A 22,181-nucleotide genomic window follows, 5' to 3' on the forward strand; every position below is an offset into this window, starting at 1 on the left:
CAAGAACAGGTTAAAAATCTTAGGCAGAGAAGCAAAAGAAACTGTCACATTTTTGGGATACTGAATGTGAGTTTCTAGAATTTTAACTAAGTTAAGTTTGTCCACAACTCACAGAATTGTACCAATATCCTGGAGATTTTCTTGCCGAAATGGGGGAAAAAAAAAGGAGAGCATCAGAGCTTATTAAGAACTGCAAACTACTTTCCCAGATATACAATGGATCAAACATCTACTAAGCCTTCCTGAGTCAAGATTGTGCTCATACTTTATTCACTTGCAGAGTGAACATAAATTATCCATTTTCAGTTACCAGTAAATTAGATTTATTAATTGATGCGTCAAGTTGAAAGCATACATTTCTACTCAATTCTACGAGACAAGGATCTAATAATAATCAAACTTCCTGTTCAGCAACTGGGACTGAAAATTTTATTGCAGAACATTTATTTTATGAACAGCTCAAACATTTTTCTCTATTCTTCTCTATGTCTGCCACTTATCAGCAGAAGTGGAAACTCACAAGCATGAACAGAGAAAAAAAAACAGCACGATGCACCAAAATTTTTCAGTTTAAAGACTCACTTGGCACGTTGTGCACATGAGGTGCAAGATACACCTCATTTGTCCCGTATTTCTATTTCCTATCCACTTCTGAAGACACTTTCTTCTATCTCTTAATGAACTTCTGCTCGTAAGAGATTATCTGTATTGGTAATGTTTTAACAATTGGCCTACAGATTCCTCAGCATATGAAGCACAAATACAGGCTAAGTGGAGAACAGATTGAGAGCAGCCCTGAAGAGAAGTATTGGAGGTGCTGGTTAATGAAAAACTTGGCAACGTGCGCTTAAAGTCCAGACAGCCAACAGTATTCTGGGCTGCATCAAAAGAAGAGTGGCCAGCAAGGCAAGGGAGGTGATTGTCCTGCTCTACTCTGTTACTGCATTCAGCCCACTGCATTCAGCTCTGAGGCCCCCAGCACAAAAAGGACATGAACATGTTGGAGCAGGTCCAGAGGAGGCCACGAGGATAATCAGAGGGCTGCAGCATCTCCTGTGAAGACAGGCTGAAGGAATTGGGCTTGTTCAGCCTGGAGGAGGCTCCAAGGAGCTCTCAGTATGGCCTTCCAATTCTTAGAGGAGGAGCTGGGGAAGGGCTCTTTATCAGAGAATGGAGAGATAATGAAAGTGCCGTAATGGCTTTAAACTAAAAGAGGGGAAATTTAGATCAGATATTAGAAACAAATTCTTTACAATAGAGGTGATGAGATACTGTACAGTTTGCTCGGAGAAGTGGTGGGTGCCCTATCCTCAGTAACGCTGAAGGCCAGGCTGGATTTGGCTTTGGGGAACCTGACTTAGTGGGTGATATCTCTGCCCACGGCAGGGAGTTAAAACTCAATGATTCTTAAGATCTCTTCCAACAAAAAACATTCTGTGATTCCTAAGGACAGACATACAGAGTTATGTCATATTGCTTATGCCTGTATTTCAAGAAGAAGACACAAAAAAATAGAAGAAAAAAACAAGAGTAAAGACAGCAAAAAAGAAAGTGCTACCACTCCATCCAAAATTCTCAATTGATTCACCAGGACACAATTTAAAAGCTCCTGCTCAACAGACACTCCACACTGAAGTACGCTACACAAATAAACACACAGCTCTTGAGGAATTGCCTGAAAATGTTATGTGCCATCTCAGGTACATCTGTCTGAATAAAAAAGCCTACAGCTTAACAGTTTAACTCCATTTTTTTTTCAACCAACTTACATTCCATTGCTTATCTGTACAATTACCTGTTTGTGACAGTCCTAACAAAAACAACAGCATCTTTTTGCTAATGATGACTGCAAGTACACAACACAGAAGTTCATTATAAAATAAAAACAAATACTACTGACCAACGCAGTATGGTGGTGACTGCCATTTCCCATTTATACATGTTATTTCACTTGCACCGATGAGATGGAAACCCTCCAGACATGAAAAAGCTATTTTACTCCCATTCTTGTAATTTCTTCCGATCTGTATCTTCTTAGCATTAGGCAGCTGTGGTGGAGGTGGGCATGTATTCTCATCTAAAGATATGCATTCATTTCATAACAGAACAGAAGATGAAGCATAACAGTTTGTCATAGATTGCAGTAGTAACCAACAGCTAAGAAAACAATAGCAGTAGACATCTCTTCAGTAGCTGTCTCAAGTTTTAATTAGTACTATGATCATTTTGCTCTGCTTGAAAAACACTAGAGCTGCTCTCAGATGCTTACAATGCTTTCAACATGTTTTCACAGAAAGCGTGCTCAGAAAAATATACACCATGGGTGTCTTTTTCTATCTCTTTTGCCTTCCTATCATAAACCGGTAACCTCTCTTTTCCGTTTCACTGGGAGAGGAGTGGGAAAGGGGAAGGAAAAAAAACTCAGCAATATAAGATCTTTGAACTTTTCTCACATCAAAAGTGACAGTGATGATGATTCCACTGTCAGAGTAGATACTATTAAGTCTGCTTCACTAAATAGAGTTCCTAAATTTAATTTGCTGTTCAAAGGATTTCCTTAATTAGTTCACATGACTATGTAATTATATATATATACATACATATATACATACATACATACATACATACATATATATATATATATATATACATACATATATATACACAAGAATGTAAGCATTTCTGTTACTGATCATGGCACAGAGATGCTAAGAATCTTCAATAACGAGCATTTACCATGCCTACAAAAAAGAAGAAATTGTATGCAAATCTAAAATCATACCTGTACACTGAATCTCTGGAGACCATTTTCCGGACACACAAGTTGCCCGTTTAAATTGTCTGTCAGCTGGCTTACATTTATATGTTAAATGCAGCCCAGTCTCCTTTGTTTTCCTGGGAGAACCGGTGCGTACAACCACAATATCCTCTGGACGTACACACTGTTGAAATGGGGCTGAAGAAAATCAACATAAGCAGTTAAAGAACAGATTTGGTTCAGATAATATGTATATACGCATTCATAATGAATAAGTCACCATTTTCCTAATACTTATCTATATGAAAAATTTTTATGTGTGTGTGTTTTTGTTTTTTGTTTCACTATTGTGGTTTGAAGTAACTCTTAAGACTCCTTCAGAGGTGGAGCATCTCTTCTATGAAGAAAGGTTGAGGGAACTGGGCTTGTTTAGCTTGGAGAAGAGAAGGCTCTAAGGATCAGCGTGTGAAAGCTGAGCAGATTGTGTTTTGTGCCAGACACAGTCCTCAAAATAATTGTAAATAAAGTTACAATGTATTCAAACCACCAATAAATTTTAAAAAATCACTTCTAAAGAAAGGGAGTACTAATAATATAATATCATAAATGAATATGATGCCCAATAATATAATGCTACTAATACTAATAATACATAATAATACTATAGTACTAATAATATCATATCAATCTTTGTTAAAGTCCCAGAGTAATTTAAGCAGCCAAGACACTTTCTTATAAAATATCACTTTTTATCACTTTTTTTTTTTTTTTTTTTTTTTTTTTAAATAAACAAAATCACTGACTCCAATGCATCTTTTCCTCTTAAGGCATAAAGTTTGTTTTAGACAGCTTGCTTTTAAAAGTTTATACACTGTGAAACTGTATGAGAAAAAAAGAGAGAAAACCACTGACCAGAAATGGACTAATCTACATAAAAATGACAAGGATAAGGTAAAACCAGTGCACTGAGGCTATTAATATTATTTCTAATTTCCAGAGATACAAATCTTCATTTAATTAACACAACATGCACGTGACTTTTTTGCTGGTATGTCTGAAGTTTCTGAAGGGTCCTTATTGCTGGGAAATACAGGCGAATGAGTACAAAACTACTGCTGTAGGGTGAAAGACATGCAGAGCAGCCATATTGGATTTTAACCACTGTGTAACCATCCATTCCCTTCCCCAAAACTACTCAGTGTTTACAAATTTGTAGCTCCATAGTCTTTCCAGGATGAAGGATGTGTTATGTTAACTTTTAAAAGAGAAGGAAATGAAAAAAACCTTTTGTTGAGACGTGAGAAACTATAGTACCTCAAGTTACCTATTGATTCCCAAAGTCCTTGAAACCATGACTATAACAATGTTAAACTCATAACTGAAGTAGAAGATTACCGTTACAAAGAGGTGAAGGCTTCCATTCCCCATTAAGACATTTTGTTCTCATTCTGCTAGCATTCCCAGAGCCTTGCTTACATCCATAGGTTACTTCATCGCCATGAGAAAACTGGACTCGATCTTGCTGGTGAAGAACAACATTCAAGAAAGAAGAAGGTGATCCACATGGCATTTTGTCTTCTGTTGAAAAGAACAGAAATATTCCACAAAGTATTGATGTCACATATGAGTGTCCAAAAGAATTTAGATAAAATAATTCATTTTGCATTTGGTGAGTAAAACCTGCTCCCATTAATTAAACATCTTGAATAATCTTCTACACAGCTGGGGTACATCTTTAATTTAGTCAGTTGACTAAATTTCTTTCCATCACTGAGATAACTCCAGAGTGTACTCAATGAGTCATTTTGGCTAAGGTTAATTTCCCAAACAGTTTTACAAAGGTGCATGAATCCTAAAGTGTAAGAAAACCTTCAGTTAATCCAACTCATCTGGATCCTTTATTCTGGTCAATCAAAAATTACATTCAATCATATACCTACACATTCGTAATGTACAATTTCAATTAGCATTACTACAAGAACTGTCTAATATCACTTAGAATTAATTAGAGGGGCTGTAGAGTTGTCTCCTCTCTGTGATAACTGTAGTTTGTGCTGCGGGCTGCCATCATTGCCATGCTAGGGACAGCGAAGGTTGGTGGCTTGCAAAGATGAGTGCAGTGTATGAGTAGTCCTTGTGAGGAAGGAAAAGGGGGATGTAAATAGAACAGATGCATAAAACTGTCTTCCATCGGAGGAAAGGGAAGACCCAGGGCAAACTTAGAAACTGGACTTGAAAAGTTCTGCACTCAAGCTTGGATCACACACTTCTCAGCTTGTGCACAAAACTTGTTCTGTGCGGATCAAGTATTGAAAAAATGTGAGCAGTCATACAGTTTTTAAACATCAGTGTTGCTTTTGGAAGATGTGTCAGAATCCAGAAGCCAGAGATTACCAGATTTCCCAAGGGAGTTGCAAGACTTTCAAGACCTCTGTAATACTGAAGCAGTTTGCTAATGGATTCTAGCTCCGTTTCTAAGGAAAGATATCCATGTGATGGCACATTCCTCTCTGCCTGTTTCCAGATTTTCACCACAGTTAGCTTCAGAATCTCCTGAACAGTTCAATAAAATAAATACTTGCGGAAGTGATTATGTTCTCACAAGCTCTGTGAAAAACAGGGGCAGCTGTATCAGGGGAATCCTCCACTGAAGAAGTTTCCACAACAGCTATACAAGGTTTTTCTTGTTTTTACTGTAGAAGCAATTTTTTTTTTTTTCTAGTGAACAGATGGCTATAGTTAATTCACATTTGATTATCTTCATATTGTATCACCATGGTTTTATATACATAGTAGAAGGTAGATTACCAATGCAAGAAGGAGGAGGTGACCACTGCCCATCCAAACATTCTATTTCCTTTGATCCAACCAATTTGAATTGAGTGTCACATTCATATTCCATTCTGTTCCCATGTGGATACCATTCCAGAAAGCTGCCAGTAACATTTCCATTGGTGATTTCAGGTGGAGGTCCACAGCCTCTGGGATTCTCTGAAATCAAGAGATCAAAAATATACACTGCAATCAGGACTATTAGCACACTTACATATTAAGTGCAACAACAACAGCAACTAATTTATTGCTTAAAATTAAAAAAGAGATATAGAGAAGGTTGAACAGGTCATTATTTTATGCCTATGTCTGTTTAGATACATGCTGGGGTGGAGCTCACAGAGATGAGTTACACTGGCTCAATCTTCTCTCTTACTTCTGTGCACAATCAGTTTCCAGCTATGATAAAATAAGTGGTTCGTGAAATCAATCCATTTTTAATGGAAGAAAAGCATCACATGGGCATTGACTCCACTTACCTGTGTTACACTATTCTCATGGAATAAAAAAGCAAATATTCTACAAGTAACAGTGAAACGCTATTCATCCATGCAGTGCTGTGCACTGTATATTAAAGGAATTCACATCTGATGGAGTGAACGCCTGCCAAGAGAGCTTAATATGTTTTGAGCTAAAGAGTCAACTACATAAAAAAACACTTGCTTTCAAATGCAAAAATTTGAGTGAAAAGAAGAATGAGGGCATGAAAGGCAACAACATAAATGACTGAGTAAGCAGGAAGGAAGAGGGATGAGAAATTTGAAATGCCCTTGTCATTTTGATCTTTCTCATGGAAAGCATGGTCTAAAAAAATTATTTTCGGATTCCATCTTTGTCATCAGCATGGTGAGAAGAGTAGGGGCATACATCTTCCCTTCTGCAGGAAACTGTTAATCCTACAGGATGAAATTGAGGAAATTTGTAATAAAAAACTTTCACCGAGTTTCTTTCCCTTGGGTTCATCTGTGTGTCATCTCCAAAATAATTTTTTCCCCTTTAAATGTCACATGATCAGAGAAAACAGCATAGAAAAAAAGTCTTTGATGAGTATCAATGCTAGGCAGTGGCAAAAGTTATTTAGGGTGCAGGAAGAGATGGTTGTACTCAAATAATTTCTGACAGCCATATCGCACCCTATTTATGCCTTTCTGGATAAGCAGTATTTTACACTTAATAATCTGAGTGAAGTTTTGTGCAAACCATTTAAGTGAAGCTAAGAGGATAAAGACAACAAGAAAAACATGTGGCCTGATTATCAGAATCAGACAGATGTTCTAGATACATTCCATGTTTTGATATGCTGAAAAGCGAACACTGAAAATTCAACTGTTTGGTTTCTTCCACATAAAACAGCAGAACACAAACAAATGATCTGAGGAAAACCAGTGCTTGCCTTTTTAGAGATAACAATGCAATAATTGTTCCTGGGTGTGAGACTGACTTACAGAACGTGCCCACAAAAGTCTTCAGGACCGAAGTATTCGCATACGTATCCTACCACAATAAAGTCAACAGAGGAATTACCTTTACATGTTGGCGGTGATGGGAACCATCCAAAGTAATAGCACTGAGCAGAAGCAGGGCCCACTCTTACATAATTATGTACACAGCTGAATTTCACAACATCTCCATTGTAGTATCTGCTCTTTGCAGGATCAACATCTCTATTGGAGATTACTGGCAGTTCACATTCTATTGCTGCGAAGAAAGAATATTCCATGGTATATTGCAAAACCTACAAAAAATATATGAGCTACTACTAATGGAAAAGTGGGAAACAAACTAAATATACAGAAACACAGATCTAACAAAACAAGCATGGAGGCAATGACAAGAAACTTGCCTCCCAGTTACATTAATTGATTGGATATCAGGAAAATACAGGCACCGCTTTTGGGACGATCAATCTAGACTTTGCAGCTGATAAGACCCTGAGCTAGGGGGACCCCAGATAAGGAGCAGTGTGGAAATCAGCACAGCTATGCAAGTCCATGAAGGGTCACGCAGAGGGATCCCAACAAGTGGAATAAACAGAAAAAGGCATTGAAGTGTCAAGTAAACTGTGCAGGTCAGTATGCTCATCTAGTTGAGCCCTGAACCTGACGACCACAGTGCACACCTTTTATCTTCTCATTACATCTTTTCTTGTCTATCTTGCTGCATACTCTCACTTTCAACTCCATGTGTTTGCATGCAGCAAGGTCTGGGTGCAGGCTACTGGTGAAACCTGTATATGTGTCAGTGAAAAAATGTTGACAGCTCCTTAAATCAGACCAAGGGTGTAGGCACTCCTGGATTCAGGTGCCAGATATCTCACCCAGTGGGAGTCTTTAAATTCCAGCTACTGTGGCATCCCAAAAACCAGCCACTAGAGAAACACTGGTGTGAGGGAGGCGAGCAAACGCATGCATGCTTGAGAACCCAGAGTGCTGCATTTGTGCCTTTGCTGGTAAACTTCTGTCTCCTTCATCTGGCAAGGAGGAAGAAAGAGGACATAGCTGGTCTATATTTATGTTTTACTTGAGTCCCATATGTAAGCATTGTAGAAGGCAGCCTCCTGTCTGTGGCATCCTGTGTGGCTGTGTCAGAGCCCCATGTCTGTGAGCCTTTGGGGCTTGTGCTCAGCTTCAGTAGTAGTTGAACCCACTAAGATGGAAGTGACACCTGCAGCCCTTGGGTCTGGGCAGAGGCCCCCTCTCCCTGGGTCGCTGGGCTGCACTACAGCAGCCAGGCAGGAGAGGCGGGAGGAGGCAGCCACACTTTTATCGTCACTTAACACTAATTAGAACAAAAGCACAGGAATGAATAAAGCTTCACAGTGTGCGCAGTTACAATGGTTAGTGAGTACAAATGTATTTACCAACACATTGCACTGCTGGCTTCCATTCACCATTTACATCACACCTGGTAGTACCAGTTGGCATGTTATCTGCAGTCTGAAATTGCTCATGACACGCATACTCAATTATATCTCCAGGCAGGTATATATTTTTCCTTGCATAGTCAGTCAAAATGTGAGTTTGTGGCGTTTTACAGGATTCTGTAAAATGAAACAAAGTTAGTGGATTTGGAGATCCTGAAATTTGCTCTTTGGAGCCATCATTTCTATACTGCAGTGGGTGCTGGTTCTATGGAATGACTGGGGATATTCAAAACAATCAAAGTTCTGCAATGTCAGTACATAAATGTAGAATATCATGGGTAGTGTATTCACATAATATTTATTGTATTCATCTTCTTTTCCTTCTACTATTTCTTCTTATTTTAATGATGTAAAATCAAATAGTTTTACTTATTTTGCCCATGAACATTTGTGAGGGCATAATAAATAAATAAATAAAATTCTGGGTAAACATAGTCTGAAACTAAAATATAAGGCAAAATATTAGCTAAAGTTGGTCAACATGGCAACATGGTAACACTGGAAGATCAATTATCTTCTTTTTTATCCTATACTCCTGTTCAGGAGAGGATAGGGCTTCTAACAGAAAGTCAACAAGAACAAAACTATTTTCATAAGAAAGTACTCCAGTCTTTTTTAAAAATGTAGTTTCTAGCATTGGAGTAGAAAGTACAGCCTAACCTTTTTTTATGCACAATGATAATATCTCTTCAAATAATGAAACATGTTTCTCACTAGTCTGCTGACTTGTTCTTGGCATGATTGCTTGGCTGATAGGCATTTCTTCATAAATTGTCCCTGACAAGTGTGAAAGGTGTTCATCTTCTTGTCAACAAAATGAAAGAACTGGGATTAAGTTTGTGTGCATGCACCTAAAATCACTGGAAAGGTCAGTGAAACATACTTTATGCCACTGAGGGTCCAAAAAGGTAGCTCACCTAGAAGACAGGAGATACTTTTTCCTGCTTACTCACTTTTGCTTTCTGTCTTTATTTCTTGGAGCCTCAGAAAAGTTCCTCTCTGGAGGCTCAGTCCTCTTTTTGACTCTCCTTCCATTCAGTAAGAAAACTATACCAGTATGGATGAAGAAAATCAGAGTGCGTAGGAAATCTCATTTTTACCAGCGGCAGCAGCAGGGAACTCTGAAGCTTGAGTGCTACTCACGGATGCACTTTGGAGGCGGAGACCAGCCACTCTTTTGACATTGTATCTCTCCTGTTTCTTGTCTTTCTGGAGTTACAAAGCCACTGTAACAGATATAGGTGACTGTTTCCCCTATATCAAATGTTGCCTTTCTCTTCATGAAATAGCCGTTCGTCAGATCAATCCGCTGGCACATTTCTGAAAGAGAAAGACAGAATTCCTTCTCGTTGCTAAATGGCATACATGTAATATCTAGAATAAGGAGGACAAATGAAGACAGCAGTAGGACTTAGAAGATTTTTAAGAACATGATTATTTCTGCCTCTGCATTAAGGTCCCTTTCTGGGATCCAACCAAAGCGTGTAAAGTCAGAATTCAGTGTTACCAACTGGTGCAAGGCTGGGCAGGGATTTCATTTGTAACTGTTCTTTGAGATTCCAAGACAATATGGCTGCATTTGGTTTTCAGCAGAAACAAAATTCTTAGGCATGCATTTTGCATGCATCAGGAGGACGTTATGCCCCTATTGCAAGTGGGACACTCCAGACATTATCATCATGTGCAACTAAGATCTTAGTTCTACTAAAGAGAAATCCCTCAGAGTGCACAGACTGCAGGACTAAGCAAACTCACATCAAAGGATTCCATCTTGCACAACAAACCACCACTGCAGATGGACTTGGTGTTGTGCCTGATCTCACATCACTTGGAATACCTTGTTTGAGCCAATCTAACTGGGTGGAAATGCGTCCTCTTGTTTAGAAGTTATGGCCTTGTATCTGGGAGAAAACTTCTGTAGTATACTGAATTGTGCACTAATAAATCATTCTGCAAAGAGTTCCTTCATTTCAAGAAATGAACACAATAAGAAATGGCAACAATGGCACATTAGAGTCAAGTAAATAAAGATAAAGTTAAGGTGTACAAAGCCTTTGAGAAATGCTACAAGATGAATTTGAGTGTTGGGAGCAGAGTTAATGATACTTCAGTGTAACCATTTCAAAAGTTTAAGTTCCATTGATAATTTGTTAATGTTTATTGCAGTAATGTCCACTACTGGCTAACAAAAGGAATCATAGTTTTATTTTGCTTTCTCACTGCTATGCCAAAATATTAGCGAGTGTTGAAAACCTTCTATCACAGGTGTCTCTTTCATGCTGGAGTTGTTTTCTAAAAAAATGCTCTGGCAGTCTGAGAGATGGAATTCGTGCGCATAAAATCATTATCTAAGGAACTCATAATTCTGGTCAGGCATTCTAGCAATTTCAGGCTTGGCTCAAGTCAGGTTCAAAAGCTGGAAACAGTTCTAGAAGAGGTAACTTTCCCGTTCCTCCCTCCTTCCAATATGATACCAACTGGATAGCAAACAAGAGATACAGGGATCAAGTGGCATAGCTAGAGACTGAAAAGAGACAAGAAATTACAGATAAGCTGTACAGAGGCACCTAGACTTAGAGTTTCACTAATTAGTGGTGAGGAATTAAAATGGGTAATGTAATCATAGATTTATTGGTTTCAGTTAGAAACTGTGACAAAAAGTAAGCACACTCACCTTTACGGATACATCTTGGAGTAGGTGACCAGCCATTCTTTGTGCACATAATTTCACCATCTTCATTGTCAGTACGATAATTTGTATTGCAGAAATATCTAGCTCTTTCGCCTTCTTTGTAATAACTTCTCCGATTATTTTGGATAACACCATTTTCCACACGCTTGACATTACATATTTCTAAAGAAGAAAAGTAAGTACATTTAACCACATCAATAAGAACAGCCAAAACTGCAGTAAAATAATTCCTACGAAGAGATTTACCAAAAAAGCCTCCTTCTACCCTTGTGTCTATCCCCAAAAGAACATCAGTTTTCAAATCTGAATCAAAGCATGTTTCCTTTCACTGCCCTGTAATCACTGTATCACAAAAACAGGAGCTTCATAAAGCACTAAGAACTGGCCTAGTAAACTAAAGTCTTTACTGTAGTTAATAAGCAAGGCTAGCTAACTTCACTGCCTCTAGTGTCACGTACAACAACTCTGGTATACTCTGCTAAGTCTCTCAAATTTTGATGTCTGTGCTGAGACATATTAGGCATTTGATCCCAGGCAATTTTACTATCCCTGTGCAAGTGCATCAGCCTCTCAAACCGGCTCTAGAGAATTTATCAACAGCTAAGCATGCTGTCCCTACAGCATCCTGTATCCCAAGAGCTTAGACAGATGGAAGGAATGTTGTGGCAGTGTTACTGGAGTAACTGGTTGTTTCCACTGGGCACAACTCTGCTCATTCCCTGCATTGATTTCCTGTCCACCGAGGACAAGAGAAGAAAATTCAACTTTTAGTTGATCCTTCAGGTTCTACTGGTAGGTAGGAACTGCACTGAGACTGAAGATCTGCGTTGTGAGAGTTATGGGTTATGGGTAAGTCCTCAGCTCACTGGTTTAAATTTGTTTCCCATAGTTGAATGATAATTCAGTGCATCTTGATCTCTTATTTGCAGACATTCTTACTCTCAGCTTATTTCAAAAGTGTTCCACCTTTCTCCAAAGATTATCCCAAAGGACAAGGCAGTGGATTCCAGATAATAACCTCTAGACACTGCACTCAAGCCACTGAAGGAATAATACATTTACATGGAAAAGAATGTATCTGTATCTGTCACCGTGTGTACAAAAGAAAGCAGATGCATGCGTGTGACCTGGACTCTAGAGAGGAAAAGCATATCCTAATTCTTACTCTCCTTAATTTTTCTAAATCTCAGGGATAGCTGCAGGTGTAAAGAATGACCCAAATCCAAATGTTTAATTTCAAACTGTCACGGAGTTGATCAGATCAATCTATGTCCGTGACAGGGGTGGCAGGCCTCTGCCCTCCCCCCCCACCCCAGTCCCACAAAAATGGGAAGGAAGGAAGGGAGGAAAAGAGCAGCGGCAACAATCTATGAAGGAAAACTTATTTTACTATAATATTGGAATACAAGATAACACAATATATACAATTTAATTGAAATTGAGATTAATAAATCAGACAAGATGAGAGAGAGAGTTCCCGGGACCGATTCAAACCTGAACAGCTTGGAACGGCTAGGAAAGCACCTCCAGCACCCCTGCAAGGCAGCAAGAGAGCGCCCCCCCACCCGGAAGGGCCAGATCCCGTGACTGCTGTAATGTACAGGGATAGGCACTTGGAATTGGGGCAGTGACACTTTAATGCCCCGTACACTACATGATGTTTTGATGTGGAATACTGAAACCATAAAAAAAAAAAAAAAAAAAACAAAAAAAACAAAAAAAAAAAACCCAAAAACATAGAACCATGACATTCCACCCCTTATTCTACATCGTTACATCATGGTTAGAATATATATATATATATATACATATATACAAACAAACAAACAAAAAAAATGATTAAAATGCACACATGACTATATACATATACATAGAATTAGTAACTGCACTCCCCCGGCATCAAGTTTCCTTGTGGTACACATTGAACATCCCCATTCTTCTGCATTACCCACCAAGTGGATCCTGGTCCCTGGGCAAAAACTGTACCACGGAGAGGTTTGCCCTTTCCAGAAGCTGGAAGAACCCAAACTGCCTTTCCTAACATGTTCTTTACATGTACAACAGGGACTTTATCTCCCTCTACGGTATGTAGGGAACTGGATTGGTTAGGACCATCACGATTGATAGATCCTCTGGTATTGACTAACCAGGTGGCTTCTGCCAAATGCTTCTCCCAGTGCTTAAATGTTCCGCCACCCAGTGCTTTTAGCATCGTTTTTAACAATCCATTGTATCGTTCAATTTTACCAGAGGCTGGTGCATGGTAGGGAATATGGTAAATCCACTCGATGCCATGATCTTTGGCCCAAGTATTTACAAGAGAATTTTTGAAATGAGTCCCATTATCTGACTCAATCCTTTCTGGGGTGCCATGTCGCCACAGGACTTGTTTCTCGAGACCCAGTATGGTGTTTCGGGCGGTAGCATGGGGTACTGCATATGTTTCAAGCCACCCAGTGGTTGCCTCCACCATAGTAAGCACATAATGCTTACCATTGCGAGATCGTGGCAAGGTGATATAATCAACCTGCCATGCCTCCCCATATTTGTACTTTTGCCATCGCCCTTCCTCCCACAGAGGTTTCATCCTCTTGGCTTATTTGATGATGGCACATGTTTCACAGTTATGAATAACCTGTGCAATGGCATCCATAGTTAAGTCCACCCCTCGGTCTCCAGCCCATTTGTATGTTGCATCTCTCCCTTGATGACCTGAGGTCTCATGGGCCCACCGAGCCAGAAATAATTCACCCTTGTTCTGCCAGTCCAGGTCTATTTGAGCCACCTCAATTCTGGCAGCTCGGTCTACCTGATGGTTATTTTGCTGTTCTTCGGTAGCCCGACTCTTGGGCACATGAGCATCTACATGGCGCACCTTTACAACTATAGTCTTTGTTCGGGCAGCAATGTCTTTCCACAGTTCAGCAGCCCAAATAGGTTTACCCCTTCTTTGCCAGTTATTTTGCTCCCACTGCTGTAACCACCCCCATAAGGCATTTGCCACCATCCATGAGTCAGTGTAGAGATAGAGCATTGGCCACCTCTCCCGTTCAGCAATATCTAAGGCCAGTTGGACAGCCTTTACCTCTGCAAATTGGCTTGATTCTCCTTTCCCTTCAGTGGCCTCTGCAACTTGTCGTGTGGGGCTCCACACAGCAGATTTCCATCTGCGATGCTTTCCCACAATACGACACGATCCATCTGTGAACAGGGCATATTTCTTTTCATTCTCTGGTAGTTCATTGTATGGTGGGGCTTCTTTAGCACGTGATACTTCTTCTCCTGGTGGTGTTCCAAACTTTTTACCTTCAGGCCAGTCCATGATGACCTCTAGGATTCCTGGACGGCTGAGGTTCCCCATCCGTGCTCGTTGTGTAATCAGTGCAATCCACTTACTCCAAGTGGCATCAGTAGCATGATGGGTGGAGGGAACCTTTCCTTTAAACATCCAGTTCAGCACTGGCAGTCGAGGTGCCAGAAGAAGCTGTGTTTCAGTACCAACTACTTCGGAAGCAGCCCGAACCCCCTCATATGCAGCTAAAATCTCCTTCTCAGTTGGAGTGTAGTGCTCTTCAGACCCTCTGTACGCCCAACTCCAGAATCCCAGGGGTCGACCTCGGGTCTCTCCCGAGGCTCTTTGCCACAAACTCCAAGTGGGACCGTTCTCTCCGGCAGCGGTATAGAGGATGTTCTTTATACCCTGTCCCGTCCGTACTGGCCCTAGGGCCACGGCACGGGCTATCTCCTGTTTAATCTGTTCAAAAGCCTGCTGCTGCTCAGGGCCCCATGTAAACTCATTTCTCATTCGTGTCACATGATAAAGGGGGCTTACAATGAGGCTGTAGTTTGGAACATGCATTCTCCAAAAGCCCACTGCACCCAGAAAAGATTGTGTCTCTCTTTTGCTAGTGGGTGGAGACATGGCAGTGATTTTGTTGATCACATCTGTTGGGATGTGACGACGGCCATCTTGCCACTTTATACCTAGGAACTGAATCTCCTGGGCAGGTCCTTTCACTTTGCTTCGCTTAATAGCAAAACCAGCACTCAGAAGAATTTGGATCGTTCGCTCTCCTTTTGTAAAGACTTCTTCTGCTGTATCGCCCCACACAATGATATCATCAATGTACTGCAGGTGCTCAGGAGCACTGCCCTGTTCCAATACAGTTTGGATCAGCCCATGGCAAATGGTCGGGCTGTGTTTCCACCCCTGGGGCAAACGGTTCCAGGTATACTGAATGCCCCTCCAGGTGAAAGCAAACTGTGGCTTACATTCTTTGGCCAAAGGAATGGAAAAGAAGGCATTAGCAATGTCAATGGTGGCATATCATTTGGCTGCTTTTGACTCCAGTTCATATTGGAGTTCTAACATGTCCAGCACAGCAGCACTCAGTGGGGGTGTGACTTCATTCAGGCCACAGTAGTCCACCGTCAGCCTCCATTCTCCATTGGCTTTACGCACTGGCCATATGGGGCTGTTAAAAGGCAAGTGAGTTTTGCTGATCACTCCCTGGCTCTCTAGTTGATGAATTAACTTATGAATGGGGAGCAAAGAATCCCTGTTGGTGCGGTACTGCCGCCTGTGCACCGTTTTTGTAGCAATCGGTACCTGTTGCTCTTTTACTCGCAGCAGCCCCACAACAGATGGATCTTCTGACAGGCCAGGCAAAACAGACAGCTGCTTAATGTTGTCTGTGTCCACAGCAGCTATTCCAAAGGCCCATCGATACCCCTTAGGGTCCTTGAAATGCCCCCTTCTGAGATAATCAATACCTAGTATACATGGAGCCCCTGGGCCCGTCACAATAGGATGTTTTTGCCAGTCCTTACCAGTGAGGCTTATCTCAGCCTCCAACACAGTCAATTCTTGAGAGCCCCCGGTCACTCCAGAAATATGGATTAATTCTGTCCCTTGGTGACCAGAGGGCATCAGAGTGCACTGTGCACCTGTGTCCACCAGTGCCTTATATTTCAGTGGTTCTGATGTGCCAGGCCATCGAATCCACACAGTCCAATATACTCTATTATCCCTTTCCCCCTCCTGACTGAGAGCAGGGCCCCCCTATTCATTACCTGTGGTAACTGGAGCAACTGCACTGGTGGTTGATCTGCTTTGTAATTCTTTCACCCGGGCTCGTAGTACAGGAGTAGGCTGACCGTGCCACTTCCCCATGTCTTCTCCATGGTCACGTAGGTAATACCATAAGGCAATTCGCGGTGTACTACCCCTTACTTGAGCCGGAGAGCGTTTGCTTCTAACAGCTGAGATCTTTGATGGTGCACGTGAGAAGGAAGGTTCTTCGTCTTTAGTTAGGTGGGCTCGCAAAAATTTCACCGTCTCCTTCACCTCCTTCATCTCCTTCATTAGACTCATTTGATTATCCTGATCTTCATCAAGCGTTTCTGATACTGCTACAGGTTTGTCGCGGTTAATCAGTTGAGACATTTGCTCCGTCATCATTTTTGATATCGCAGCAACGGCAGCATGAATTGGGGACAGCAATTGTTCGTAGTTTTGGAGCGTAACAATTAATTCATAAACTAAAGGCGTTCTCTGTTGTTCGTTGAATCTGTCACACGCTGACATCAGTGTAGAGGCATATTTGTCTGGCGCTGTTGTCACGATTTTCTGCCATATCTCAGGCGTTGTCCTCACTTTTTCAGGGTCGCGGTTTTGGTGTGGGTCATTAGGAACAAAGTCAGGGTCATACAACATTTCCACCACGCCTATCTCCCTCAAATACTGGATCCCCTTTTCAACTGTATCCCATTTTTTCATTGCAATCTTCAAGCCATTTTTGAAGGGATACTTTTCCTTCACGGCTGTTAACACTCGTTCCCAGAGGGAGGCAGCCTCATCCGAACATCGACTAATTCCTCTATCAATAGCTGGATCTCTGGCAATGGCACCTAGTTGGCGAGCTTCATTACCATCCAGAGATAAGCTATGGGCCCCACTGTCCCAACAGCGAACCAACCAGGAAACAAGAGTTTCATTCGGGCGCCGTGTAAACTCCTTTCTTGAACCTTGGATTTCAGTCATCTTTAGAGGCCGGCGAGTAGTAATAGAGACTTCCTCTTCATCACTCTCTTCTGCACGTCTCTTAGTTTTCCCTTTTGCCTTTCGCGATGGTGGTGGTGCTGAGGAGGGCCCCTCGCCTGGATCTTCCTCCACCTCCTCCTCCTCTTCTTCTCTTTTTCGTTCAAGACGCGAAGACACTTGTTTCCATTTCTTGCCCTCCACAGGAGCAACTGGTATTGTTACTGGTGTCTCCTGTGATTGATTAGATTTGACTTGCGGATTTTCCCCTTTAGCTTGAACCTCAGCTCGGAAACTCTCTCTCTCCAGAATGGTATTATATAGGGCACGGTAAGCACAAGCCAAACCCCAAATAAGTTGTACCTCCTTAGATTTATGTAAGCTGCATAGTCCCTGACTCAAATACTGGCTTAGTTTCTCAGGATCCCACAGGTGTTCAAGGGTAAAATCCCATGACACTGCAGGTCCCCATGCTTCTAAGACCTTTCCTAAACCTCTCCATATTCCCTGCCAATCATCATTCTCTAGTTTTGGAGAAGACTCCTTATTACAAATGCGTATCACAAATGCATTCAGGAGAATTGATGACACGCACACCAATATGAGTATTAATTCAAGATTTGAAAAACGTTTAACAAACCGAAAAGAAAACCCGGAGACTGGTCTGAACATCGTGTTGTTTGTAAAATTAGCTATTCCATTTGGGACGTAACTGTTTGTGAAATTAGCCATTCCATTTGGGATGTAGTTGTTTGTGAAATTAGCCATTCCTTCCGGGATGTAAATGTCAAAATTCAAATCATACCACATTGCAAGTAGGTGAAACATAGGTGTCTCCATCAGTGCCATTAGGTACCTATATACGGTTGCAATTCCAACACACGTAAGTGCAAGATGGATTATTGGCCAGTAGGTTGTGAGTAACACCATTGCTTTAAATCCTTTACACAGCACCCCCACGATAACAAGTGGGTTCATCAGAGGTGCCTGCTAAAAAGGGGTTAATGAATTGAAGCTAATAAGAGCAGGGAAAAAAAAGGAAAAAAAAGGCACTACCCAGACTAAGTAGTGCTCAAGGTTTACAAAATATCCCAGAACACTGGCAGTACGCCTAATCTTTCAAGGTCAGGTTTTCCAGCACAGAAACCTGAACTACTGATAACGCTCCCTAACGAAGCTCTCTAAGAGCAGAGAGAAAAAGAAATTCGTTCTAACAGCTAAAAAGCAGCTCGTGCCCCACGTTGGGCGCCAAAATCTGTCACGGAGTTGATCAGATCAATCTATGTCCGTGACAGGGGCGGCAGGCCTCTGCCCTCCCCCCCCACCCCAGTCCCACAAAAATGGGAAGGAAGGAAGGGAGGAAAAGAGCAGCGGCAACAATCTATGAAGGAAAACTTATTTTACTATAATATTGGAATACAAGATAACACAATATATACAATTTAATTGAAATTGAGATTAATAAATCAGACAAGATGAGAGAGAGAGTTCCCGGGACCGATTCAAACCTGAACAGCTTGGAACGGCCAGGAAAGCACCTCCAGCACCCCTGCAAGGCAGCAAGAGAGCGCCCCCCCACCCGGAAGGGCCAGATCCCGTGACTGCTGTAATGTACAGGGATAGGCACTTGGAATTGGGGCAGTGACACTTTAATGCCCCGTACACTACATGATGTTTTGATGTGGAATACTGAAACCATAAAAAAAAAAAAAAAAAAAAAAAAAAAAAAAACAAAACAAAAAAAAAAACCAAAAACATAGAACCATGACACAAACTTATTCACTTTGTAGTGTCACTTTATCCGGTGATTTTTTAAGCCAAGAAGATGGGAAAACAGTCTGAGTGCAGTTCCAAGGATCAGCTAAAGAAGTTACAATTTAATAAGCTGTTAAGCTGTACAGTACAATTTCTCCTGCACAGACCATTAATAACCAAAATAGAATTAAGCATATTTTATAAATGTACTTACTGAGGCATTGTGGCTCTGGCTTCCAGCCCCCTTGAGAACAGACAATCTGAACCCAGTATTGTTCAGTTGGGGTGAAGTAGCCTTCACGACAGCGGTAGTAAATAGTCTGCCCAATCCTCATTGGAAAGTAATTCTGTCGCCAACTTGTACTCAATATGATATTATCTACAGCTGGGTAGTCACATGGTTTCTCTTTAAAAAGAATTTAATTGCAACAATATCAACATATGCATGTCAAAAAACGTGGCATACAAAGTTCTAAATATTAGTCCAGATATGATTCCATGGAATGCTTCCTGTAACTAACAGAACAGGGACTACATACACTGGTAGATTCCATGGAGTACAGGAACAACTGCACAGTGCTTCTGAATTCTTTCTCAGTGTCGATAGCTAGGCAGAGTTTCCTCCTGAAATGCCCTGGCCTAAAGCACAAATGCTGGAGGAAGAGGGGTCATCCTGTGAACAGACCACTCAACACTGAATGAGGTGGTCTGAGAAAAATAACTCAGTTTCAGAACACGCAAATAGAGAAATGATTAATCTCTATAAGACCAGTGTACTTTTCTTGAATAGATCTTATCCAAATGTTCATATATATGACTGACTTCACCAGAGATTCTCTTTGTGTTTTCTACACTTTTAAAAAATATATTATTTTTAATGACAAAAGATCAAAGATTAACAAATTATGAAATTAATTGCTGAGTTTTGCTTTTATACTGCACATATTGGGCAAAAATATAATTGTAGTTATGAGAAAGTGAAGCAAAAAAAAAAAAAAAAAAAAAAAAAAAAAGCTCAACCTCATAATCAATTGAGAATATTTTGTTTTGCTGTCTGACAGATTGTAATGAAGTTCTTTACATACTAACACACAACTGCAAGTAAATAACTAAAACTACGGTAACCACGTTAAACATACCTTGCAATCTGTACTTTGGTTTAGATACTTTAACACTCATTGCATCTTGGTAACTTGGCTGGCCCACTAATCTGCAGGTGTACCACAAATCTTCCTGTCTGGGAACCCACTATTGCAAATTAACAGAGTTTCACAGATACAGTGACAAATAATACTCATGCTCATAAACACAGTGTGAATTTAGATTATACCAATATTTTTTAAGTGCTCCTTCCACATCATCACATTAAGCTTCATAACACTAAGAAACACAACAAAGAGGCATTTTTATTTCCTATGTTTCTTAAGATTTTTCTCTTGAGTTCTTTTTTCACTGAGACATTTCCAAAATAACAATTCTGTGTGTTGTGTCTTTGTTCATGAGAGCTACTTACCAACACAACCTGGAGCAGGTACCCAGCCACTGCTGGTGCATTTTGCTACGCTTTTGGCAGTCAATGTGCTAAAATGATATCCAAAATCACAGTCTATTGTGATTGTAGCTCCTTCTATGTACCTGTCTTTTTGAGGTCTAAAGTTTCCATTGCGAAATGTTGGAGGAAAGCATACAACTTCTACATGGAAAGAGAAAAATAGGCGCCAATTGAAAGAATGCCTTTATGTAGTTCTTATTTACATAGTACATTGACTAAAACTGCATACATTAACAGTCAAATACAGATTTCTTAGGGCAAAGATAAGGTTACACTTCTCTCCTACTCTTAGAAACGCACAGCTCTGTAAGAACAGACTACCGCAGAATGACCTTTGAGAGATCTTATGTTTGAATATAGTCCACTATGTCAGTTCGTAACTATAGGAAATGAATATTAATTAGTATAATTACAAATCTTGAAACAGAAATTTCAAGGACCAAATGAGCATTAGGGCTGACTACTTTTTACTTCTAAAGAAGTCCTGGAAGAGATCCCAGGAAGGTGGGCAGTACATAATATCCTATAACACTGCCCTAGTGCCAATGTATTTTTTCAGTTTAAAGCATCCTTTGTCAAATCCTTGAACATGAGTTAAGCACTAAAGATTTTCCCCATTTTTACATCAAATTAATTTAGCTAGGACATGGTTACAAGTTCCTATCTGTGGAATTTAGAGTTCTAATTGAATTCTTTAAGTGCTGTAGCGAAATGATACTAAACTGAACTTTCACTAGTTAACATGTTAACGTTAAACCCCATAAACAGATTTCACTGAAAATGTCTTCATGTGAAGAAAGGAGGACTTCAATAATCATTATCATTACTCTGAGAAGCTGATTTCAAATTTTCCCATGCTGTTAAAAATTTCAGATTCTTCCTTTAGCTTAAATTTTCCCAATATGAACACTTTTTCCCCACCCTGCTTGCTTAAAAATTGTTTTTAGTGTCTGATTTTTTCCATTCCTTTGCTAAAATATTTCCACTGCATTTTGTAGGAGGCAGTGAGATTCAGTATTATCCTTTCTATTTGTTCAAGTTAGGAATTCTTTCTAACTCAAGATTTTATGTGCTATGTTTTGTCCACTAGTCCAGATTTCCAGAATAAAAAAGAACACAGTACCTTTCTGCAACTGCTAATGCTCCAGTATTTCAGCATCAATCTATTTATGCGGTATACACAAGAAATTCTACTTTCCTAGTCCCATGCACCTAAGTTTGAGTAATGAAAGGCTGAATTAACTATTTTTGCCATGTCCCTTAATGAAAAATGAATATCAGGATCTTTGGCTGTTTTAACCCTTAGTCCTGCCAGATCTTCATGGTGTATTAGTCAGATGCCAATGAAATTATTATTTTTATGAACAAACTAACATTTGGCAGTACTAATCTCAGAAATTACTCCCAAAACAACTTAAGGAAATGGCTGACCGGTGCAGTAGGGGGTTGGATACCATCCAGATTCCGTACACTGTACATCTGCTCGTTCACCATACGTGTATCCTTTGTTACAGACATAATGCAGTTGCTCAGACTCCCTGTAAGTCTTCTGCGGGGAATATACAGTTCCATTTGGAATTGGTGGCACGCTACAAATAATATCTGAAGTTGAAAAAAACAAAATCCATA

The 22,181-nt window shown here is 40.4% G+C and overlaps 1 protein-coding gene across 2 annotated transcripts in view; it reads right to left on the reverse strand.

Annotated features, from left to right (window-relative positions):
* CFH (complement factor H) overlaps positions 1-22,181 on the reverse strand; it is a 39,347-nt gene that overhangs the window by 6,428 nt on the left and 10,738 nt on the right. For both annotated transcript variants that reach the window (XM_052667066.1, XM_052667065.1), the window contains exons 6-16: positions 21,984-22,154; positions 20,514-20,693; positions 19,215-19,406; positions 11,188-11,367; positions 9,657-9,833; positions 8,451-8,630; positions 7,115-7,288; positions 5,567-5,749; positions 4,154-4,336; positions 2,783-2,956; positions 1,901-2,077 (exon numbers count right to left, since the gene is read on the reverse strand). In XM_052667066.1, coding sequence (XP_052523026.1) covers positions 1,901-2,077; positions 2,783-2,956; positions 4,154-4,336; positions 5,567-5,749; positions 7,115-7,288; positions 8,451-8,630; positions 9,657-9,833; positions 11,188-11,367; positions 19,215-19,406; positions 20,514-20,693; positions 21,984-22,154 — 1,971 coding nt within the window. The remainder of the gene's footprint in view (positions 1-1,900; positions 2,078-2,782; positions 2,957-4,153; positions 4,337-5,566; positions 5,750-7,114; positions 7,289-8,450; positions 8,631-9,656; positions 9,834-11,187; positions 11,368-19,214; positions 19,407-20,513; positions 20,694-21,983; positions 22,155-22,181) is intronic.

Source organism: Tympanuchus pallidicinctus, unplaced genomic scaffold (assembly GCF_026119805.1).
Source record: "Tympanuchus pallidicinctus isolate F22 unplaced genomic scaffold, pur_lepc_1.0 scaffold7, whole genome shotgun sequence".
In the NCBI taxonomy this organism is placed as follows: domain Eukaryota; kingdom Metazoa; phylum Chordata; class Aves; order Galliformes; family Phasianidae; genus Tympanuchus; species Tympanuchus pallidicinctus.